Source organism: Nipponia nippon, unplaced genomic scaffold, assembly GCF_047370975.1.
Source record: "Nipponia nippon isolate SJK-2023a ecotype South Korea unplaced genomic scaffold, ASM4737097v1 scaffold_3, whole genome shotgun sequence".
In the NCBI taxonomy this organism is placed as follows: Eukaryota; Metazoa; Chordata; class Aves; order Pelecaniformes; family Threskiornithidae; genus Nipponia; species Nipponia nippon.
Window position 1 is genome coordinate 94,093,675 of NW_028262347.1, and position 26,303 is coordinate 94,119,977.

The 26,303-nt window shown below is 37.0% G+C and overlaps 1 protein-coding gene across 7 annotated transcripts in view; it reads right to left on the bottom strand.

The window, feature by feature from the left end:
• BICC1 (BicC family RNA binding protein 1) overlaps nucleotides 1–26,303 on the bottom strand; it is a 121,816-nt gene that overhangs the window by 48,207 nt on the left and 47,306 nt on the right. For all 7 annotated transcript variants that reach the window (XR_015706653.1, XR_015706652.1, XR_015706650.1 and 4 more), the window contains exon 3: nucleotides 18,117–18,186. Coding sequence is in view for 2 of the 7 variants with exons in the window: in XM_087766668.1 (XP_087622794.1) it covers nucleotides 18,117–18,186 (70 nt within the window). In the remaining 5 variants the exon portion in view is untranslated. The remainder of the gene's footprint in view (nucleotides 1–18,116; nucleotides 18,187–26,303) is intronic.

Below are 26,303 nucleotides of genomic sequence, written 5' to 3' on the forward strand. Positions count from 1 at the left end.
GATTGTAACAAATTTGTATTCCCAAGTAATTTAATTACAATGATAAGAGTTTATATTACTACATTCCAGAGCATGAAATTTCAGTTTTTACTACAGTTACTGTCAAGCACTCTCACTGGATGTCGAGCCCCTTGATAATTCCCTTCATATTAGAACTGTGTTTGTATTTTGGCTCTCCCTTATCTGCCTAAGTATAAGCAAATTGCTGTTCTTTATGGCAAGTACAGCAAGCCCTAATTCAAAAATAGAAAAGCCCAAAACTCCTACTCTTCTAACAGGAATGAACACAGTTCAAATCACTCTGCTGTAAATTTACTTCAAGTACCATGCCCACCTGCTGGCTCCTTTGCTACTTAGAAATTGTTTCCTTATATCATTCAGAAATGTGACCATAAATGTATTGTATCTTTCTCTGAGCTGATACAAATTAATGACTTCACGGTTTTGCATAGAACCAGCATTCATTGCTGTAGGCACACACGCACCAAGCACAGAAGAATCAACAAGCTAACAGCAAACATGATAAAAGGCTCACGCAAATGTGACTTTCTTTAAAAGCTTTCTCAGTTGTCACCTACACTGCACGCAAAGAGGGGAGAATTAGTTGATCTGGCTGGTTTCTGAAATGGCAGCAATCTGGAGGCTCGTTTAAATAACACCAGTAAATGAAGTATTTGCTGCCAGCTGCTGGCACAAGTGATGTTGTGGATTTGTGCGGGTCTAACTGCTCAGATCGAAGAGAATCAACATGAACTCCTGTGGCCAAGTTTCGAATGGCCTGGGACAGTCTTCTGTTCGTTTATTTATTGCAAAACAGGGAGGAGTCATCTATGCTTGGGTCAGCTCCTCCAGAAACAAAGGAAATAAACGAACTTGTGATCTAAACACAACAGTTCTTTAATTTTTAAAGTACACAATTATAGGGTCTGGGGAATTTTTCTTCAGAGTATGAGAAACAGTATGCACTGACAGTTTCTCATTTACAGAAAAAGTTAACAGAAAGCAGATGTAGCTCATAATACAGCGACTGCAATACATGCTGTAATTAATCTGGCATTCCAAACAATAAACACAATGTCAGCAAGAGACTTGCTTTAAATCTTTAAGCCAATTACACATTGATTGCCTTAACAACACATTACAGAAAATATTTACCATTTACAAAGTTGCATTAAGATAAGCAATAGTTAAGAAACTGCAACAGGTTAGTCTTTAGGTTAATTGGGAAGTTTGGCAGTGAGTACCTAGGGTGAATACTTGGAGAACTATTAAAACAACAAAGTTTCTTTTCCCAACATATTCACAAGCCAAACATCATAAACACAGAAAACAGCTGAACTTCTCCAGCTTTATATCTCAGCCTGAGGAGAGCGGCCACTCACTAAAGACAGGCTGGATATTTTGTGTGCGTGCATGAATTTCAGATTGCAAAATATGCAAATATTGTCAATCTTGGCAAATTATAGAAAAACTAGACTAGAAGATAGTGAGGTATAGGAAATTTTGGCCTTCAGGTAGAGAGTATGTCCGCTTAGAAAAAGTTTGGCAGTGGTGTTTCATCTGAGATGCTGAGAAACTCAAAAGTGGTCTTTGTTTCAAGTTCTATATTCACAGTTTAAAGTAAAAAAAAAAAAAAATTCCAGTGTTAGTTCTCCACTAATTGTTTCTCTATAGCAAAAAAAAAAAATAAAATAAAATTACAGCCCCTTTCCAGTACCTGATACGAATCCATCATGTCCCATGAATTTAAACCAGGAAAACACAGAGTAACAGCTATGGACAAGCAACATAAGACAGATGAAAATTGTCCCCACAGTTCACCTGTTTATTTGTGGGAGAAGACAAATTTTCCATTAAGTCCAGAAAAGTCAAAATCAAATTCTAGCTCACAAGTACAGTAAAAAAAGTAAAAATTGATAATTCAATCAATAATAAGTTTATGCCATATTCAAAAAGTTGCCTTCAACTGATTTTACTCTGACAAATTCAACTGGAATTAAACAGAATTTTTGCAAATACTTGTTTTTGTTTACTGCTACTACCAGACATAAGAGTCACTCCAAAAATTACCTGCAACCACAAAGACTTACAAAACAAAGATGTTGTTTGAGAGAAACTCAATAATATAACCTAGCACTCCCCCTATGCTACCATGCCAGTTAACTCCCGAATTAAAATGCTGGACATAGGATTATGTCAATATTTTAATTAGCAGCTATGGTCTTACATACCACACTGTCTAGATAAACTTTAGCCTTCCCATGCCAAAAAAAAAAAAAAAAAGAAAAAGCTGTATGATTAGGGTGATTAAGCCAGTGGCAACTGAAGGTGGTCAGCAAGTGAGGGGGAAAAAAGCCCATTTTAATAGCAGGAAGTAGAGATTTATAACATTTTCAGAACAAAACTCCTCAGTGGCACAAATACAAACTCTGTCTCCCAGAACTCCCAATTTACTCATACAACCCTCTTGATTCCCACCTTCCTTTGGAGAGGCACAGTAGCTTTAAAAAGCAAACTCTCCATCCTTTGCAGCAATTTCATAGCCTGCCCTTTCAGCTCAGCGCAAGTCCGAGAGCTGCTTGTCCTACAGCTTCCTTCTCCTCTGCTTTAGCAGGTGGTGAAGCATGGACATGCAGAGCTGTCCTATAGCTCTTTATAGCCACTCGCTGATCTACTCCAAACATTTGCTCTGTACCTGACCAGCTTTTCTCCACCTAATAAGGCAGTGAAAGGCCAGGGGAAGCATGGCTGAGTCACTGGACATAACAGCCCTGGTTCAAAACTGCAACAAATCTGGGTCCCCTGCCATCCACTACCAAAACCAGCTGGGACAGCACAATATTCACCACTTGGCTTTAAATACCTAGGTACTGCTAATGGCAGAATACTCATTGTGAAATAATACAACTACTCATAGTTGGGGCTGTGGCAGGAAAAGTGACAGGAACTTAAGAAAATGTCAAAATATTCTGCAGTCTCTCACACATGAGGAATGTCCCTCCCAGCACTGACTCTCAGCCCAGCTCTGTGCTCACATCTTTTCCCTGCCAGCAGACAAGAACAGAACAGCAAAGGACACCGCTTACAAATACAGATTTAGGAACCTAAATTTAGGCACTCAAACATAAGTTACAAGACATTAATTTTCAGCTGCTGCTGAAGTCAATGACTGCGCTTCAAGTTTTATTTACTAAATGACAGAAGAGGAAAAAGCAAAAAATATGCAAAAAAAAAAAATCCCTGTCTGTCACTGTATATTTGGGAGGGGTAAAAAAGAAAAATTTAATTGCAAAGAGTCTTACTTTTTGACAGTTTCCTCTTTTGGGCTGATACGCTATTTATGCTGCTAAGTAGTATTTTTTAATATAACGAGTCAGCTTATTAAAAGGATAATCCATTTTGTCATAAGCTCATAGACTACTATCTCTTCTGTCCTGCATTTTACCAATAATTCATGCTACAAATGGCCTTCTCTATAGTCTTTTTTTTTTTTTTGTTTATTTTTCTTCTAACCCCCTCACTCTGGAACAAACCCCATCTTCACTTACAGAATCCAAAAGTCTGCTTCCCTCCCTAGTGCACTGATGTGTGCTGTTGTGGCTGTTCTACATTGATTCCTTCTTGCAACATCCTTCAGTAAGCATCTAAATCCGTATCAGTTCTTTTTAAAAAAAAAGTCTCAGAAGTGAGGGACTGAACTATTACAGGTGGTCATTTAAGCCACCTTTGTGGCAGGATCTAGCATCCTAGTACACTGTTGTTAATTATTTAATCTGTCCTGAAAAATCTCCACTACTAGTAGGGACCACCAAAGTCTATGCAACTTATTACAATTATTAGCTATCCTGGTCCTCCCTAAAATCCAAGAGAGATCTCTATGACAAAAGTGTTTGCTTTTAATCTTAGGTAGACACTGATAACAACCACCTTTTTCCTCTTTCCACATAGGTTTCTTTTTTTTAATTATATATAACATTACTTTTTTTAAACTCCTCCTAATTCTTGTTTTCAAAGCATCCCCTTTGCTTTCCCCGGGATTTTCTCCAAATTGTCCAAACTGTGAAGACCAGCACTGATAACTGGTATGATTCCACAGGTGAAACCTCAGCAGTGCTAAATTACACAAAATAAATATTTCTTTTATTTACAAACAATGAACCTGAATATACATCCCAGTCTGCTCTATTCTGGGACACAGCATCACACTCCAGTGCCCGTTTAATCTGTGGCACACAATGACATTTAAACCCCTTTCTTCAATGCTGTGCACCTGATCTTTCTCCTCCAAGCAGCCCATGTTGAATTACCATTACTGAGTTGTTACTAATTTTGCGTTGTTTCTCCAATCTGTTTGGAGTGTAAATTGTGTTCTGTCAACTTGATGCCAGTTGCAAGTTTTATACATACATACTATCCCATCAATTAATGATCAATGAAAACACTGCCCAGCATGGGACAGTACATCGGAATATCTAATAGAAGGAAAGATGCTACATTCCAATCATTTTAAAGAGGGGAAGTCATCAGACCTCCTTAGGTTTCAGGCAAATTTCTTGCAAGCAGAAAAGAAAAATATTGCACCCAGTCATGTACAGTGGTTTTTTCCTCTCCCAGAAAGTGTATGTTCATTCCGAAAGTTTGGAATTCTTTGAAGTGACCAAATGTATCTCTATAAGCAAGTCCATTCATGTTTGTAATTCCACATGGCAATACTCACAGGCAGGAAAGCTAATGTGAGCTTAACTTCTCACTGCACTTCATTACAACAGAAACTGGAGATGAGAAATAGACACAGGAATGTATTTTGCACACGTATAGCTTAGTATAACTCCATAAATTTATTGCTGAAAATCTTGGTGGGAACTGTTTGGCATTGCAATATTTTAAGCAGGTTCCACAAAGCAGCTTGCATTTTCTTGAAGCCCAAAATTTTCTCAGCTCACTTTCTTGCCTATTATTCTGCTCCAGTGTTGCAAAACCAAGCAGTTTACATTATTTGACATTACACTGGACACAAATCTAACAAACTGGATGACAGTTGCACTCAAATTTAATCCTTTTTATTGCTATCTTGTTTTACTTGCACACATTCTAATTCTGTTTTGTGATTTTTAGCAGAAAATGCCAATATCCTCAACTCCCGTGGACTAGAAATTAATGTTTTGCATTCCCAGTATTTTAAATCATACATATGTTTTGATGTAAGACGAGACATCTGTTAAATGTTTAACAAATTGAAATTGCAGTCATCTAAACTGCAGCTTTATGGAAGTAGCACAAAGATATTAGAGATGAGAATATTGACACGTTAGATAGTTAATCACCAGTCTAGGACAGTAATGAATGTCTGCATCAATACAGAGGTGTTTACCAGCTTTTCCCCAGGATATTCATCAAGTAGAAACTTCAGAATTGTGTCCAATCTCATTTCCAAGACTAGGATATATATTGGAAGTCCACGCCAGACACCTATGAACACTGGGCTGTAATCCTCCTCTCCTCTTCTTGGTATATATGTTTTCACCTGGTCCTTCCCCTACATTTTTCCACACTCTTTCCATCTCACATCTGTTTTCCCATTATTTTTATACCACGTTCATCATTTACTCTTTATTATTCTGCTCTTTCAAAAGCCTAATTTCTTTGACTCCCACTCTAACCTCATGTTTCCTGCCATTCACTTGCTGAATCACATCTACCTCTTTCCAACTGTCTTCAGTCTCTTCATCGCTTTCATTTCCTCTTCATGTCTCTTGCTTGCCCCATTCCACTCCATTCTCAACTTTTTCCTTTCCCACAGCTTTCCTCCCATTAACAAGAGAACATTTGCCTTTCCCTTTCACAGGAGTTAATATGGGGAATGTATGTTGCCAACCATCCTCAGTGACTAGTCTTGCTTGATAAACATTGCCAGATGGTATCAGTCTCACTAGTTAAACTATACCAATTCAGCAGCTTCAATTGCTGCCGCATAGCCAAAACTACGGGCTATCGGAGTTCTCAACAAGCATTTACCATAAAATAACAATTATTTTGTAACTGCTAAAAATATGGAAAAAAATAATCTTGAGAACACTATATATGCCCTGGATTTTGTTTTCTTTAGATCTGACTTGCTTTACAGGAAGTGTTAGTCTTGCCAAATAATCAAGGAATAAAATGACTAGCACAGTTTATACAAAGTTAAGTTTGTACAGATGAAAAGCTTAAAATTCTGAAAACCATATTATAGTTATTTCTCAGATATTCTCTCCTACTGCTGCTCCAGAAAAATCATATGATTCAAATTATGGTTTCCAGAGGAAGTCATTAAAGAGACTTTCTATCAATGATGGTTTTGTATGTTTTCACTTGGTCTTTGGCACAGACTCAGTCTATATTTAGAATGCACAGTATAAAGAATGCTTGAAACCAAAGCAATTTAAAAAAAAATAATCAGAATTTCATTTATAATACAAAGAGATTTGCGAAGACAGGATGATACTCACTCACATTGTAATTCTAGACAGTTCATAGGAGTTGCACAGGTTTGAAGAGGGGAATGCAGTAGCCAGCCCTGCCTGCAAGTGCTACCATCAGCAGGAAAGCCTGGAGCATCAGGCGAGGCACTGGCTTTCTTTGAAGAAGATTGGTCTTTGGATGGCAGTTACAGAAATGCAGTATTTAGAAGCTAGAAAAACTATAAAAAATTTTTATCAGCTACAGAATATCACACATTAGGTATTATTCCTTCAGAGCATAAAACTGCAGTGTTCTCCCCAGTAATACTGGTGGGCATATGATTTTTTCTTTTTTTTTTTTTTAAAACTGTGACAAGATCCTCGATTTCTGCTATGCAGGCTAGTTTCTCCATGCTTTAGAGAAAAAAAAAAGCTCTTTTGGGGTCCTGGCATCTGCCACTCAAGCCTTTTTTGTTCCAAAATAAAACAAAAATTTGAATCACGTTTACAAACCTAACACATCATTACCATTCACTGACCAATGCTTAATGCATACCTGATGTGTTTAAATTAGCATCTTCAACTAGGCTTGCAATAAGTTTTTCATATTAGTGTCAAACATTTGCATACAATAATGCATTAGATTGGCATAAAGAGCTTCTCAACATCCCTTGAAACCTTCTGAACCATTACAATTTAAACACATGGAAGCAGGAGTGAGTTATATTTAAAAAAAAAGATGAAACATGACACTTCCCCTTTCTCAACGCTTTCCAACCAAACCCAGGAAAAAGCACACGCTGAAAAACAAAACAACAAAACCATACTATGGGCTTCAGCTGACATTTGACACCAAGAGTTTATCTTCTCTTATGAGAAATCCTAAAGAGTATGAATAATCCCTTCTCAAAAGGAAAAAAGTATTAATGAGTGGTAACAGTTAATAAGCAGATACTGTATGGCATTACAAGCAGATGACTGCAGCCTCCCCAAGAGCTGCATTCTAAAGCCTGACAGGCTAAAATACATAACATTGTTAGGAATTATCAGATCATCATTTTCCATATTCCGATAACTGTCACTGATGACACAGGCTATTAATGCATTTTTGTAATCTTGTTTCTTTTGAAATTGCCTGTTTAATTTAGATCAGAGCAAGATCCAGTCAGATGAAACAATTTTAAGCAATTCAGAGCACACTAGTTACAATCCAGCATAATTAGAGAAAGGCACAAAATAATTGAGCAAGTAGTTCTGCATCTTATAAAGAACTTCCCAAATAAAAGTATTCTGCATTTCAGATTATGTAACCGTTCAGCTTTATTTCACCTAAGTTGCATGATTTAACAAGACCTACACAAGATGCCCCATTGATCAAGTTAATCCATTTTTACCTATGGGGAAATGCAAAATAGCATTAGTTTTGCTGTAGAACGGTCCAGTACAAAAATAAGTTTAATGCTATTCTAAGAAACAGAAAAAACTTGCAATTTCCCAGATCATGTACCACATCTGACTGAAGTTTTATTTTATGAAGCAACTGCAGATATAAGAAATTATTTTTTTCCCCCCTCAAATCTTGTTGGCACTTTCAAGAAACATTACAGCACATTCTTTATCTGCTGACATGACTACCTTCAATATGCAGAAACAGTGTTGTGAAATTCATGTGCTTCCAAGATATGAGAATAATTTAAAAAAATAATCTATTTATATACACAGTTATCAGCTGGACAACTGCAAACAGCATGAATCTTTTTTCTTCTTTTTAGTGAGGTCAAATAAAAGCTGCAAAGGAATTTTGCTCCACACAGACAGCTGACACAGAATACCCAAACCAACGGTTCTGTTGTCATGGGCACCAACAAGGAAAAAACATCTAAATGCCAAGATTTTTAAGAAAACCTTCACTGAAATGGTATAAAGTCAGACCTACAACTTTATAACTTGGGAACCAAAACTAAATAGCTTTAAGAAAAATGCTGTTGACAAAAGAGCACAGGCCTCAATAAACCAGCGGCCCTGAATGCCCTCTCCGTCAGTGGGTTTGACACCAGGGCATGCCAGGCTGGAGGGCTGAGCTGCCTAGCAGGTAGCTATGGAGGCAGAGGGGCAGACCTTAAGCATGCAGTAAGGCAGGAGAGATAAGACCACAGTTGTGCTGTTTAGCAGCTGTAAAAACAGCTCTGTCTCCCCAGATTTCATTTCTAGCAAAAGTAGTTACTAGTCTTCCCTTTAGGAGTACTTGGAAAACGCGTTACAGAGTGCGGCTTTATCATTCTTCGCAAAATACAGAATAAGGCTGTCCTAGGGCTGTGGCAATCAAAAACTTCTGCGCCTACTGCTAGCGTGTGAAGTTGTCTCACACTGATGCATTACGATCCCATTTCCACTTACAGATGGGAAAGACACATGGAATAACTGCAAAAGCTCATCCTAGAGCAGCTTTTTGCTGACCTATGTGTAACCAGGTGGAGAGCTCCTCTCCTGAGGGAACAGGTACCTACAGCACAGGGCCATCGAATCATCACCGTCACCCACCTTACCTGATCGGTTATTGATGGGGGACTATTTCCCTTGCCCTGTAAAGGCGGTGATCCACACGAACAAGGGAAGTCACCCAACAGCACTGTGAGAGCCTAAAACAATCCTCAAATTGGCAGCAGTGATAGAGCTGCTGGCAGAATTCCAGCTGGTATACAGTATGTTATTTTCTTTTTAAGAAGCAGCATGACACTGGGCAACTTGAACCTGTATTTCCATTCATCTGCACTGAAATCAATGCTGAGACAATAGAAATTAAGACTTGATCATGAACCAATACAAAAGTTACCTTTGTTTCTAAGCACTTCGGCATCTAAGCACTTCAGAGGCCTAGCTGCTCTCTTTTCTGCATCACTTTACATCCCTAGTTAAAGATGATAGAACAGGCTGTGGTTGCTTAGAAGTGGACGTGACTCCATACATTTTCAGTTCCTATCAAGAGCTAGGGTGCAGCCTTACAGGACAGTTGACACAATTTTCAAAAGCATCTTAGTGGATAAGAAGCTAAAGTTTGTTAAAAAGCTCCATATACCACTGCAGGTCTCTAAGGGCCTGATTAATTTTTTTTTTAACCACAACCCCCCCCCCCCGCCCTTTTTTTTAATTGAAGCTTAAGGCTCTAAGCTAATTAAGTGGCTATTCATAGCACTGAATTTAATGTAGGAAAATTAGTTGATTATATTCCACATTCACGCTCTTCTAACTCTATTTGTTTTGATATTTTTTTTTTGTTAGAACAGCAGAAGCTACCATTATTGTAACTAGAAATGGCACACAAAGAGATGAAAGCAGGTCAAGAACAAAAGTTGACCAAAACGATGAAAAATTACTGTTGCAGTACTTGTTCCATTAACAAGTCTGAAGTATTTGGTAGTCCTGTGATGTCACGAGACCTCCTCAGGTGGGGCTAGCTTAGCATTTAAGACTGACAGGCAAAATAAAACTCAATGTATTATTGCATTTACAGAAACACAAACTATGAACTCCTTTTACAGTAATTTACAGTACAGAGTATTTTTCTTAAGCTTAAAGACTGATAATTTAGCTACACAGATATGTACTGGCAAGCATACAAGCAATTCCAGCACCTTAAGCTCTGTTTTCCATTATTCACCACATCGTTTTTATGCAGTTTCAGAGGTTATATATCGTTACGAATGAAGAGATTGTCATTTTAGAAGTGAATGAAATCATAGGAGGACTTTTAGAACTTATGCACGTGAAGACTTTTAACACAAAATTTGCACAGGCATATTCTTTAGAAAAAGTAGCAGCATTCACTTTTGTATTCAAAGAATTGAGATCAAATCAAGTGTGATTAAGAAATTTAGCCTTTGTAAGAAAGTGTTTTCATGCAACTTAAGCCATCTCTGAAATATACAACCTTTAATTTCGTTTTGGGGGAAAAAAAACCCACCAACACAAAAAAACACCCCAAAAAACCCCATGCGCTGATGCAGTAGCTCAAGTTCACATGCAGGTGTAAATTCCCCTTCCTCCTGCCCTAAGATTTAAGTCTCAATTAGCCAAGCAGAGTGTATATAATAAATATCAATTGATTTGAAACATTTATGTTCAGGTTGCAGCCATAAACTATCTAAACCTATATAAAGAACTCTGAGAATATTCTTCAGTGTCAATATTCACAGAAGAGAGTTCCTTATTTTCCTCCATTATATATAAAAATATATGCACGCCTTCACATATACCTTTAATTTCCCAGACTATAATTCGAATGTAAAAAAGCTGATATTATACTCCCTCACCTACAGTGTACAAACAGCAGAGAAGTTCATACACAACCAGGCTAGCCTGACACAAGTGACTCGAGTTTAACAGAGTACCAAAATAGGTTAGATATTTTTATCTGGTCATTTTTTGAAATGACAGTTTTATATATGTAGATTAATTTAGAAAAAATGTCAAACAATTCCTCCTTACCATTCAGTTCTAGGAACTTTTAGAAATAGTCTTATGATATTGTACAGAATGTAACCATTATTGAAAGCAACACACAGGGACAGAATTTATTATAAAAGAGCTCTCGCTGTTTAAATCAATGGGTTTTCATAGCCCGGTATTGGGTTTTGGACTGTGCTGAGATTGTGGAGTTTCTTTGCTTTTCTTGGTGGTTGTTTTTTTGGTTTTTGGGGGCAGATATTTTCTTTTTAATCCAAAAAAACCAACCAAACAAGAAACACTACCTCTATACCCACAACCAAAATGAGAAGGTAAAGATCTCTGAGCTCAACAGGGGTAATTAATAGATGCGGTGTTGCCAACAACCTCAGTTTTTCCACAATACAGCTAGTTCCAGATTACTTTCTAACAAAATTAAAACAAAATTAAGAGCAGGCATAATATATATGCATTGTGAAAAAGGAAAAAAGAAACTAATCTCTCTTCAGTCCAGAATAATGAAGTCATTCAGGGAACACACAGAATTAAAAAGCTGTTATGGCTGCAACTATATTAAGTAGGCATAACATGTACATGTAAAGTCTAAGAAAAGGAAAACACTTAAGGCTTTAAAAATAAAGCAATCCTAACAGTCATTGTTCTATATGCATACACACACACGTATACAGCATAGCATTATATATTTAAACCACAAGGTCTTCAGTCTTGTAGATGCCAAACTGCTGGAAACCGAGTCTACAGTTTTCAACTTAAGGAGTTACATAAGACAAAGTAGTAAATAGCCTAAACTATTAGGTAATTTTTAGTTAATTTTGCGCTTGTTTGACTACTCAGACTTGGCCAATTTCTTGGGGAAAATTTGAGATTATATAACTGCACTTTGCAAACATGCCAGCCTCTGAAGCACACCAAGCCACCTGGTATTTACAAAAAAGATTAAGTATGTAACTTAGAGTTTAGTAGCATATACTGAAATCTTTTTTAATATTCCAGCAATCCCAGAGATAATTGAAAGCAGAGGAATATATTCATTGCTCTAAAAACTTTGCATTTATTACAAAATATCAATGTAATGAGACAGCATCTCCTGAAGTGAGGGTCCAAGACCAATTAATGCCACACAGACACTTTTCACTGTACTCAAAGTTTGTCAACTGCAGCCTCATTAGGCTCATTGCTTTGCTTAGAGGTGTTTTGGTTTGGTGTGGTGGTTTTGGTTTGTTTTTTTGTTTGGTTGGTTTTTTGAGGTTGTGGTTTTTGTTTGGGGTTTTGTTTGGGGCAGAGGGAGAACGCAGTGACCTCCAGACACACAAGAAGAGGTTATGATGCTGTTTAACGCTCACATAACTCCTACAGAATGATGCTGCACAGGGTTAACAACTCTTCCATTTTCACTGACATTTCATCATAAAATATTGGATTTGAACACAACCATTGACAATGTTTTACTCACATCCATTAATACATGGGAAGAAACAGTTTGAGGTTTTATACATAGTTTTTTTGCCATGGTTTCACTGAAATTTCTACTTGGGAAAGGCAGTCTCACCTTTGTACAAATGTGGGATTCAGCTCAGTTCCAATATTTAAAGCAATACTGCATAACAGTCAGGGATGCATTTATGTTTTAAGAAATGATGTAATCTCTCCATGGAACACGTGTAAATTATGAAGTATCTGCACACGGGACACTAAAAACTGGGAAGTACAATGCTGAACTGCTCTCATGTTAACCACTTCTCCATATATGATATTTTACTATAAGAGATTTAGCACTGAAAGCAGTTTTTACTCTTCCTAAAGATTTTGTTGACAAACTAAATCGAGAAAATTAAGTATTTCGAAAGAGAAAGAAATTATCTGAAAAGCATAATATCAGATTGGAGATCTATCAGACAACCTATGCCAAAAGAGTAAATAACCCAGCACTGTATTTGCACACATTGATACAGCTGCACAGCCTGACGCCACATCTTCTCTCTTCTCTCCCTCCCTTCTTCCTCTCAAAATGTAAACTTCAGCTTTTATTACAATATTGGGAAACAACTGAAAGTTGACTTAAAGGTCTGAAGCAACAAACAGAGATTACATTTCAGCTTACTCTTGAGGCATGCAAGTTTGGCCTTAAGTTCACCATGCAGTGACATTTCTGTTTTAACAAAAAATTAAGTCTCAAGCTTTTATCATAATGCCTCCTGGAATGTGCCAAGCTCTTCCCTTGTGTCTAAACAACATTCAAATAAATGGGAGCAGTATTTATCAATTTGGTTGAAGTCTCTCAGTACAGTTACTTGCCTCAAATATAGCATTACAGTTGCTAACTTTATTTTGCATATTGTCTCAGCAGCTTAAGACACAAGGAAATAGCGGAGCCTACTTGCAAGATAGCTTGCAAAAGGCAAAGTTTAAGGAAAAAGTGTGAAACCAAATTGTCAGGCAATGAATGCCAGCAGTGCCCACTGCTAGTTATTGCTGCCTTTCTTCTAATGTCTTCAGTGCCACTACGTTTCCTCCCCTCCTGCCATTCTCCTTAGATATGAATTTGACATGTTATGTATTTGACTTGCCTTTGAGATATGCTAATGAAAAATAGCATGAAGTATATGTTTTGATAACAGAAACTGGCTTAGATTTTAAAAAGTTACTGGAGCTTGATTTTTGAAATAGAAGATGAAAGAATAAGTAAAAAGAAAAATCTAGTGAGGAATAAATACACAAACAGAACATGGACTGGATTTTTTTTTTTCTTAACCAACTTAAAATGCATCAGTAATAACAGGGGAAAAACAGAAAAACACAAACAAAAAGCAAACAAACAAAACCCCAACAAATCCCAGAACCAGAAACAGCAAATGAAAGAACAGGTGAAATGAAGTAAGAGCTGCTCAAGAGAAAGAGAAATGAGCAGGTAACTTCAACAGATGACACAGATGAAGAGCTGGAGATGGTAATCTGGAGAAAACAGAAGAGGAATGAAAATATGGGAAGAAGAGGAAGAACGAAAAAAGAACAACAGAAGTTCACTAAAAACAGCCTTTTTTTAAAGTGAATGGTGAAAGAGATCCCAAGAGTTATCATCCTCCATAAGCTCAATTTACTTTCCATTTCCCCTTACCACCTTTTTTAACCTCCCAAAAGTTTCCCTGCTCCAACTCTCTGAATGATTCCTGCCTAGAGCCACTAAGTTTCCAGGAGCTGAAATGATGATTCTTATGCTGGTTGTTACCCAAATGCTATTTCAAGGCTGTCTGCATTCTGAGCGCACACATATCCCCATAACTTTTTTATGGCTGTTGTAATATAAAGACACACACCTGTACAGAGGTGGGGAAAAATTAAAAGAAGGAAAGAAAATGAGTAAAGAATGTGGGTGAAATCTAAACTCACATATACCCATTTCCTAAAGAGCACCTTAAATTACCATTAACAAGCACTGCTGCTGAGTAACATGGTGTTCACCTGCTCCCAATGCATTAAGCATTACAGATTCATACATGAATGAATGTATGAAGCACATGGTGAAGCAGACTGAGGATACAGTTTGGGTTAAAACAGCTAGGGTTAAAGCTAGCAAATGCACAAAAAAAACCCCAACCCTCTCCAATAGTAAAAATTATCCATGGTTAGTTTTAAGCCAGCCTGGTTCCCTATGTGACAGCACAGCAGAAAGGGCTGGACAACAAGAACAGGAGAGCAGGACAAGTCAGTATTTTGGGAAGGGAGAGGGGAAAAATGTTAGCTTACGCCTGCTTTGAAAGTGTTTGTAGAACTATAGCATCTGACCACTTAGGATTTGGCAATCTACTCTGAACTTTTATACCACTGAATAAATCTTTAAGAGACAATTAATAGCATTCCTAAGGAACAGTAACCATAACAGAGTGAAAAAGTATGTTGAGAGCAAAAAGGGCATAGATAGAAAAGTTACTGTCTCTCAGTTTGATCTTTAATTTATTGGACTACAGAAGATCTGAAACCTCCAGAACATGGGGTTTTGGTACGCCCTGAACTCTTCAGCACCCATGCAAAGCAGAGCAGACCATGCCAGTGCCGACTGTTTCATTACTGCTGGACAGGAATCAGTCATTACAGAAGTGCTTTAAATTGTTTCACTTCCCTCTCTGAAGCCTTAATGTTATGGGATCTCTTTGTCAACCTGAACAAATGGCTTGCTTAAAGATGCTACTGAAAGATTTATATCTGTTTGTGTGTTTTCTAAATATGTATTTCAGAATACTTTAATCCTCATCACTAGAGCAAGACTGCAGCATCTGGGGCTCATTAAAGCCAGGAAATTCCTGTTTTGGTCTTTATGAAACTGTTGAGAGTTGATAATTGATTTTTGAATTTTAGTCTTTGCAGAGAGTTATTTTAGCTATTTCATAGTAAACAAGAAATTTTACTTAGCAAATTATTGAAATTCTGCATAATGCTAAATCCAGACATTAGCATTTTGCAATTCAAAGTTTATCAGAAAATATTTATCAAGTTTGAGTTAATGAATCACCATTATGATACTCTATATATAGTATTTTGCAATAATCAATTTAAAAGCTGTAATCAGCATAACACAGAAAAGAAAGAAATTAGCAACTTGCAGATCATCTACTCTTAGCACTTCAGCTTCATCACAGTAATTTTTTTCCACAAGATCAGAAAAAGATTCTGGGTCTTGTACAGAACTTAATCTTAAAACCTTGCTGAACCTTATTATGCACACCTTGTCTGCAAATTTCAACACTTGTGTTGTAATTAGAAAGAAAATATGTACTCTGTCCTTATTGATTTGGTATTAATGATCTCAAATTAAAAACTGACAAGAGCAGTGAGAAGAACACTACATTAACCCCTAGATGTTTCATGACAGACTGAACAACACGACAGAAACAACACCACAACTAGAGATATCTTCCTAATGATTGTTTTTCCCTTCGTATTTTGGGAAGAAAGCTGTGAATGACTAAAGGCCACAACATACATCCACAGAATGTGATGCTACTGAAACTGCAGCCAAATTATATTGGAAAATGATGTGAATAATTTGGTATCACTTGATTACGATACGGTACAGTGTATGGCTAGAGTACAAGACTGTCCATCCGTAACTGCTTCTCCCTCACTTGATGACTGCTTATCAGCACTCAGTTCCCAGCCAAGGAGACGGGGAAAGATAGCATGTTCTGAGTTCAAGTCCCCAGCGAGCCAGCCAGTTATTTGTTGCAGACTCTCCTCTCAATCACAAAATGTCATTAAGTGAAGTTAGAGTATGTTAAACACTTAGAATATTTTCCCTATATAAACAGCTGCTGTAGCTGCAAATGGAAAGTTACAGAATTGCAAACAATTGATACCAAGTGTAAACAGAATATATAAACTACACTTTATTTCACAAGAAATAGGAACCTCTAGGTTAAGGGGTTGTGCATATATACCCACAAAACTTCCCAGAGCAAAGCTAGCCAGAGAGTCTTAACTCTAGAGCTACCCTGCAGCCCACAGGCATTTGAAACTTTTTTTTTAATAGTATAGCATATTGCTAAAATGCCTAGTTTGCAGCCCTTCACTGCCTAAAGTTTCTTTTGGCGTAAAGACTTTTCAGGATATTCATTCCCACTGCAGATGCACTCAGTATGCCCAGCTGTATTATGCGTTCCCTCCTCTCAATTTTTAGTTTTATTATCAGCTTATAAAACTTTTAGCTGTTTTATTTCCCCTGGTATTCAAATTCATTCCATATACTGATAGACCTTCACCACAAATCGAACATTATCTTCCCTTTGAGATGACTAATAAAGGGGTTAAATTAATCTACATAGAAAGCTGCATCTCTAAGTACCAATCCGGAATCGCAGCCAGCCACCTCTCTTACCCCTCTTTTCATGGCCTTTCATCCATGCTTCTTATCTTCAGAACCAGGCTCATTTAAATTTGAAAGAAAATAAGCGCAGGTACTGCTTTATTTCTTCTTTTCTCCCCTCAAAAGAAAAACAAACTCTCCTGCCTCAGTTTCCCAAGGATCTTTAGCTGTGTATCAATTCATAGCACCTCAGGCAGAAAGTATGCAGAACAACACAGGTAGAGCACAGGTTTGCACAGAGACTTTGTCACTCTTGCATTACTAAAAAAATTAGTTCCACATATGAATGTATACATACACATGACACTTGCATTTTTTCCAGTCTGAATTCCTTTCCCATTTTTCCCCGTCTCAAGTGAGATTCTTTTTCCATGCGAGTGAAGAAAAAAAAGTAAATCAATCCGTACTTCAAAACCATGTGGGAAAGTAGCTCAGAGACTGAATCTCACTTTACACCATAAAAGTGTTATTAATCCTGCACCTTTCTAAAGAGATTATTTTTCTTCCCGTAAGACCTTCATTTGCAAAGGCTAGCCCACACCTCCACCTATACATTCTAAATATAATGTACAGAGAAATTATTTGAACTCCACTTTCTTGGTTTTTAATATGTATCGGCCTGAACAGAAATACATGCAATGTTAAAAACCACTCCCAATTTCATTTTTCCTGCAGAAGAAGAATTATTATTTTCATTCAGTCACAGCTATGATTCTTTAAGAACAGAACTAGAAAGGTTATTTCAAAAAGAGATGTTCCAGATCGTATACTTGGTTCACATTAATAGGCTGTATTTCCAAAAGAAGCATAATTTAAAACACATAATACTGGCCATTCCTAAGAAACAGCTCTACTTAGGTTTCTTAAAGAAACCAAAAAAACATGCAGACTGTCTCTGTCAGTAACACAATGAGTATGTATTGTTCTAACTGGGCTTGACCAACACACATCTTTGTACTCTATAAAAACAAACAAAAAACCCCACAGAACACCCACTAATCTACAATGTTACCAGAAAGACTAACTGGCTTTGGCTGCTGTAAAAGAAAAACTGTCCAGATTAGATGTAGAACTATACAGAAGAAAGCACACATGCTAAAGACAGTAAGTCCAATAGTATTGATAATAAAGTATTTGCAGAAGTGAAAGCTACTTAAAATGGGTTTGTACATCAAATACCTATATAAAGCTCATATAACTTCAACAAGAAATTCTTATAAAAACAGTAAACTGAAATGAAAATATTTCAGGTGTCCAGTATTGATATGGTGACTCTAAAGACAGATTTGTTTATTCTGTGGTTTTACTACTTGTAACAACTACTTCCATCCAATAAAAAGAACAAAACAAAATACCTTTTTTCGATTTTGCTCCAATCTTCAACTTTGATGGCCAAGCAATCTGTGTATTTGTTTCTTCCATAATCTGTTAGAAAGAAAGCATTTATGAAAAATTAAGGTTTTTATTGTTCTCTTACAAAGTCAGAAGTTCATTGTTTGGAAAAGATTATGTTTACCATTTTTACATCTGTTGACTATTATTACTTAAAAATAGAACAAGTCATTAACTACTTTTCTGGTTTTCTTGGGAACAATTTCTGTCTGGTGGTAGGTGGAGCTGAGTTCTGATAATTCAAAAGAAAACCAAAGAGAAAACCAAGATGCTCAGCAGTTTCCACAAAGTTCAAGTGACCACTACTCACTACAGCATGCTCTAGGTCCATCCAAATTCAGAGGGAATTTCAAAGCTTTACAGTTTGATAAAAATATTTCTTTAGTTATCCTAAAATGGCTTCTAAGTAAAGCCTATCAAATGTAAATCAAGTCCTTTTGAGCCTCTGTAAGACAAGATAAATCGGTTTGCCTTCACAGGTTTGGTTTTGGTTTTTTTTTTTGCCTCGCCTTTACCTGAAAGCAATATCCAGACTTCAAAACACACATACTCACACTTACACTTTGAAATCCATGTAGTCATTTGACTCCATGTAGACCCTCATTCTGTTGCTGCCTTTGTTTTAATAAGTCCACTAGCCACAGGCATATTATACTGAAATTTAATACTGGCACAGAGTTACAGTACATCACTAATACATGTAGTAAAACAGGAGAAGGAACTGAACGGCACCAAAGACTTCATGTATACAAATTGAAATTCAGTTCTAAGAAACACTGGGCCTGTCTACTTAGACTAAAGAACTTCTCTTTTATATTGAGATCTCATCAATAAGTATGATGAGATCATACCTCTCATTACACTTGACAGATGAGAGTATCCGATTATCATGAGTAAGAAGAGAGTACCTCATTATTATGAAGACCTGAAGAAACGAGAAGGATCCGCCCATATTAGTCCATGACAAGATGGTTGTAGGATGCCAAGAAAATGCATCTGTTAAACAAATATTATGCTAGGCTGCATCAGACAACGCTTTTTTTTTTTATAGATATGTTGATTATAAAAGGCCCTGATGAATTTTCACCTGGAACAAATTGTCCAGTTCTGCTCACACATGGACAAGACTTTGTACAGCAACAAGCAAAAGGGCCCTGACTCCTTCGAAAACTTCAGTAGCTGATTTTAAAAGAGATTAAGAGTGATCAGTCTGCTCAGCTTGACTAATGTTAATTAGAAAGGGTCCTAGAATCACAGAACAAGTTTGGAAGAAAAGGACCTCTGGAAGTTGTGTAAATCTAACCTCACGCTCACAGCAGGGACAGCTGCCAAGTTAGGTCGGGTTGCTGTCAGGGCCTTGCCAATCAAGCTCTCGTTACCTCCAAGGAAGGAGGTTCCAACAGCCCCTCTGCACACTTATTCCAGTGTATGGCCACTTTTACTGAGAAATTATTTTCTCTTATCTGGTTGATTTTTCCTTTTTGCTCAACATTTGGCCATTGTTACCTGTGCACTTTTAGGAGAAGCCTGACTCTGTATACCTTCTAACCACCCACAGGGTAGCTGAAGACTGCTATTAGATCCCTCTTTTACCTCACCTCCTGCATGCTGAACAAACCCTGCTCTCAGCTTCTCTTTGTACATGAACTGCTCCAGGCCCTTGATCAACCTGGTGATTGCTCACTGGAGTCACTCCCGCTTGTCAGGATCTTTCTTGGATTGAAGGGGACATAACTGGACAACGTACTCCATATGCAGGCTCACAGTAACTGAGCCGACAGGAATAACTTCCCTTGATTTGGTGGGTAATATTATTTTAGTTAGTGAGTTTATGTAAAAATACTTTTTGCCAAAGAGAGAGTTAATAAGTATTAAGGAGATTATTTAATATATATAATGGTAACAAGTAAACAAGTGCTCACTGTAAACTTGGGCTGTAAATTAGAAAAACCCTAAATCAACTGAACAACTGAAAGAATACTTGATTGCTGTAAGTAGGAAAGAGGTAGGAAAGGAGAGAACTTTTCAGATAGCAGCTCTCAGGGTCTGGTTCCTCCTGCATAAAGATTTTTTGTTCAATTTCCACAGAAAGACTAAAAAAAAAAATAAATTAATTTTGCTGTTCTGATTGCTGATACAAATGAGAATTACAGTACACAAAAAGCAGACACTACCCAAAAAAGTCAACTCACCAAAATTGAGGGGGTGGGGGGAATTAGAGCAAAGCAGTACACTTTAGTACTTCTAGTCATCTGCAACAAGCATAAGCAACCATTAAAAAATTTAAATTCCAAAATAATGAACAAAGCCACTTCCAAGAAGAGAATGAATGTATTAAGAAAACAGCTACAATACCAGTACATTTTCCATAATAGTATAATTCAGAACTAAGGCAGACTTCTCTAACAATTCTTAATTCTTATCTTTTACATCCAAATCCCTAGGCAACCACAACAACTTCCAGATTAGTACACCATGTGGAAAAACTGGAGGTGTCAGCCAGACTTCATCGTACTATAGTTTTGGTTTCAGCAACTATTGGATAATAAGTTACAGCTGAAACAAGACATTTCCAGTAGGGTGAAATTCTATCAGCAACATACACATACTTTTCACAATTTTCCAATCCAGATGTGAAAAAAAACTATTTCAAAGAATTCACTTGTGTCTGATAGAGGGCTCTGGGCCAGGATTATTCTTAATCGTGCAACAGGCGATGAAATATATAGAAAATAGGAAGGCATTAGCTAAAAGAAGGCAGATGCTAAAACAAAGAACAACACAGGACTGAGCTAAAGAAGATCCAACATAAAAGGAACCACAGGAGAGGAGACGGAAGAGGAGCGAATGAATGTCATTCAAGACGTCTTACATCCCATCAGTCCTTTACCCTCTTAAAGTCTGGGGACTTTTGTCTTAAAGAAATTAAATCCTCCCCATTTCTCATGCTAAACCAAAACAAAATCAAAGCCCACAATTTCAGAGATGCACACATTCTGGGGACATACAAGCAAGATGCATATGAGAACTTCAAAGGAAAAGAAGTCTGACTGCCAGGCACTGAGATTTGACCACCTAATATCCTTAAGCTCTTCAGAAAATGCAATGCTAAAAATTACCACATTAGACCAAAAAGACAACTCAGTTTGGTCACTACAAAGACAAAGCTTATCTCCTGACTTAGGCAGTCAGGCAAAAAAAAAAAGTAAGTCTGGATGCATTTAAATGAAGTGCATTTGTTGAAGTACAAAAATGCTCAGAGTATGCACTGGCTTTCAACTCCAAGCAGTATACTTTATCATAAATTCCAAGCTGATTGCAATAATCATCTGTTCCACAATTTTGAAAACCACATATTATATAGGAAGAAAGTAAAATAGTTTTTGCTGCAGCACTTGTTTTTTCACCAGTGAAAATAATTTATCTTACCTGTAAAACAATTAGAGGTTTCTAACTGCCTAAAAAGGTTTGCAATGGAAAGTAACTTCTGGTTTTATTTTTGAGAAATCAGGGCTTTCATAGGAACCCTTAAGAAGAGTTTAAAGTATACCACTTATTTTTTTAACTATTTATTGTATTTATTTTTTTAACTATTTATTGTATATATTGTAACAGCAGGAGTGTCACAAAGCTCTAGAAAACAAGAAACAGTTTTTACTACAGCTGTTCAACTTGAAGGTAAATATGATGTTGAAAACTGTGCAACAGTAAAACTCTGCATAGCGTAGATCACTGCTGCATCAACTTTTAGTTCTGTTTTACCATTCTAACCCAGGCAGCTTTAAGTGCCAGGATTTTTTTTTTTCCTGAAACAAATTTGAAATCATTCCATAAAACCCTCAGCTCCATGTTGCAATGGAATAGTTTTATTAGTGAAAACTCAGTGTTATGCCACATACTCTGGAAACAGCAGTACTGTCCTCAAATGAACAAAACCAGAAAACAGAACTCACTTTACAAGTGATGTAGATATATACATGTATTTTAATTATATAAATACTTTAGTTACAAAACATTTAGAGGAAATTCAGCCTAGGGATGAGTGAATCAGAGTTCATGATGATCTAGACTGCAGAACAGCATCTCTGCTTAGGCTTCCCTTCTTTTCGCATAAAAGAAGGGATAGGGTTTATATTAATTGGTACTCTCCTCACCTTGAAGGATCAATGGACTGAAGAAGGAGCAGGAACATTTGGCAGCAAGATTGCATCACATAGTAAATAATCTCATGCTGCTGCTTCTTAAAATGCAGGAAACCCTAAGAAATAATTTATCTACATCTTCCTTTCCTCTCCTTTCCTCAAGAGAAATTATGGTGTTTACATAGCCAAAATATGTAAGCTGTTCTCAGTGGAGAACATACAGAAGACGACACAAGATACTGGAAGATACCAACAAAACAAATAAGACTGTGCCCTGACCCTGAAGAAAACTGGCTCTAGCTGCAAATCATTGCGCCTTCATGGAAAAAACCTCTAGCTGTTAGGCAGCTGGAGGAAAAGCTTTTGGCTTCCTTGTATTCCAGCTTGAAAAATGTATAGTTTAAGCACTTTGGGGAGTTTTTACATTAAGACAGTAAGAAGTTATTTTTCCTTACGTTGTAATTTTTGTTTAGCTGATTTTGGATGGAAACTGGAATGTCCTGAATGCAAAAAAGCAACCAACCAAGACTCCCCAAAAGCCCACAAGCATTTCAGAATTCAAAGGAAGTATTTTACGGGCAGTAGATGAAAAAGAACCACCTACCAAAAAGACCTTTCTTTATTTAAAACAAGCACATTAAATGATAGTAGCATTCTTTATAGTTAGTGTTACGAAGTTATCTATTTCTGGTCTTTCTACCTTTGGGGTTTGTGCATCTTGGCCATTTCGGTGTCAGTTCTTATTCACGGTGAAAGGAAAAGAGAGTAAGAGAGGAACCTGCCAGTGGGTTTCTGCAATTGGTTTTCTCAACTTTAGCTCAACGAGCTCATTCCAATTGAAATGACAAAAGTAACTCTCCAAACTGCAAGTGTAACTGCCAAAAAAAGCCAGTTTGTTATTTCATCAATGGAAAAACCCTCTCTTTGAGTGTGAGGAATTAGCTTCCTCAGTTTAACCTTGCTTAATACAACAGAAGAGATATACACCATTTTAACATGCAGAGTATTTAGACAATGAATAAGCATAGATGCTAAAAACCTTGTAAACACATTTAAATTATATTTTTAGAACAAATACATGTCTATCTTAAAAAAAATTCTTAAATATAGATTAAGTACACAATACCAGGTTTTGTAGAGACCCTGAATTTTTCATGCTATTAAAGACCCTAGAAAGCAATGAAATTGTATGCCCACTGGTGTTTCTATTCATCTGTCCTTGTCATGTTTTGAACAGCTGAGTTTTTGTGTTCAAAGAGTTTTCCTAGGTTTTCCTCAGTGCAGGTTAAAACAGAAACACATAGGTTTAGATCAATATCATCAATGGCACTAGACATTTAAACATATGAATTACTGCAACAGTACCTTGTTTTCTACTAGCAAACAAAGCAAATCCTTGGAGAGCTCCTAATTTCTTTACTACTTGGAATATTTCAGAGACTACACTCCATTTCTTGTAAGCACATTGCAAACCCTGCCCAAGTGCCTGGTGACACACGCTCTAAGCTCAACATCCTGCATGAAGCATTTTAGCTTAAAAAACCCACAACACTCCAATAAAATCCAGAATACACTAAGCAAGGACCTAAAATTTCAGTAAGTGGAGATAATGCAAGCAACTAACCTCCATTTTAATTTGGCACCAAGAAATAAGTTTCAAAAATCCTTTCCCTAACAAGGGGAACTACCTCTAGCGTTCTCAAGGCTGGAGGCAAAGTTACTTCTTACAAGAGTTGACTGTAAAAATAGCTGGAGCAGACTGGTTGAGTAAATTATACAAAACAAAATTAAGCTGAATAACTACAGGTGATCATATCCATGAAAATAAAAATCATCATTGTCTCTGAGACAGAATAGAACACAGAGGTTGATGAGAAGCAGGGGAGGGAACCAAGCAGTGACTTTAACTTAATTAACCCTTCTAAAAGTGATCCATTTCCCTCTGGGGTATTGGGAGCAAGTCTTTCTCATTCAGCAGGTTAATTGACAAAGCAAAAAAGGACACCACAGGGAAAAAATTATATCCTTCTAGATCTTGGTTTTTACTCAGAAACTGCCTCTGTGTGCAGACAAAAAAATTCCCACAAAGCATACAATCAAGACAGGGCCCAAATTATATTCTGAATTATCTTTAGAGTCACTCCTCATGTCACTCTCAACCCTGCGTTTACACATCTCACAGAACATTTTTTAGTATAAAATCACCTTACAGCAAAACAAAAAGATATGGTCAAATAAGATGTGATTTTCCCAAGCAGTATGAAGTTTAAAATTTAATAAAGTTTGATGCAGTGCTAATGTAACAAGTCAAGGGAAAAAGCAAATGGGGAAAGAGCGGGAAACTACTGGGAATTAAAAAAAATGAACAAAACCACATTGAAGTATGAGACAAAATATAGATGGCTGAGCTGCATCAGCAGCCGCCCCCCCTCAAAAAAAAAAAATTGCAAGGATCAAGTTCTCCATCAAGCAGATATCAGGGAGGGACTGGATAAGCAGGACAGACTCTCTTCATTTATATTCCGTGAGCACACCTCGGAGCAGCAAGTATAAGGGCACCTCTAGAGAATTATTATTGGCAACATGATCATCTGGAGCTTCAGAGCCAATTGCATCTGCAAGTTCAAGATGGCTCCTAATGTCCATTTTAACAAAGCATCAATAAATACCCCTTTCTCCACTGACATAAGATGAGAACTATAAAGCGCTTGGAGCTTGCAGAAGCAACCCCCAACACATATTACTAAAGAAACAAGTGCTTCCCAGTGTAAATATGTACAGTTAAAAATTGCTGCAGAGGAGAAAACCCCATGTGTGAGGGTAGGACAAGGACAGGGAAGGACAGAGAAGATTAGAAAAAGTATTATCTACATAAAAGTCACGATAATAGAAATTCTATAAGGAGATGCTTAGGCAATCTTGTTTTGAAGTTGAATCTCCATCAGGTTAAAGAAAACACAGCAATTCTTTATGGGTTACCATAGATTGATAAGTTTATGGAGGATAACTCGTACCCAAGAAATATTTCATACCCAGCTGCTGAAGGAAAGGTGACCAATTGTTTTGTTAAATCACTGTATCCATCCCCATTTTTCATGGGACTGTTTTCTGAGAACCATTTTTCCCCGAACCTCAAGAAAATTTGTTCCATGAATTTTACAGAAGACAAAGATGAAAGTTACTGTGTAAGACAGCAGAGAAAAAAAAATGAAATCCAGGAATATCAATAGTAGAAGAAAAAGTAGTACCATGGTAATGGCCTTTCAAAACTTGACAAATACATTTCTCCATAAACCTGGAGTATCAATGGAAAGAAGGTTTTACTGTCATAAAAACTAACACTCTTTTTGCAGATCCAAAACAGTCAAGCAATTGCTATTGTAGGTGCAGAAAGGAAGCCAAGCATTATGTTGATATTCTACTAAGCTCTGCAGGCAGAAAGATTCCTGCCATCAACACCCATCCCGACTTCTCCCAGCACAACTGATTCCTGAACCCTACCACATATCTTTTTGCTCTTCTACGTGTACATTTTAATTGCTTAATTATCCACAGGGAGCACACTGTTCAAAGCATAAAATGGAAAATAGTAAGCAGTGAGGTTAAATCACAATGGTGGTTGAATAACCTTAAGATTAAATAACTGCAAAAGCTTCGTAGGTATGGTTTTGAATGATAAAGTGAGCTTTAAAAACAACAGCTATAACAAGTCAGATTTTTTTTTAAAGCATCAAAACCACTCCAAAGCCAGGTTTCTTACAAAAGGGAGACCAAAGCATGATGGAACTTTACTAACTGTCATCCATCATCTGATACAGATTTTTAAGCATTTGTTTTTCCAAATAGTACCTAAAATATTCTTCAGGATACAAAATTAATTCAGTAGTTAACTGAAAAAACTATGATAGAGCAGCCTGATCACATTTATCTTACCACAAGATGAACATCATCCTCATTTTACGCCTGTTTATTTTCCTTTACACCTAGAGCAATCTTTAAGTAGTGAAA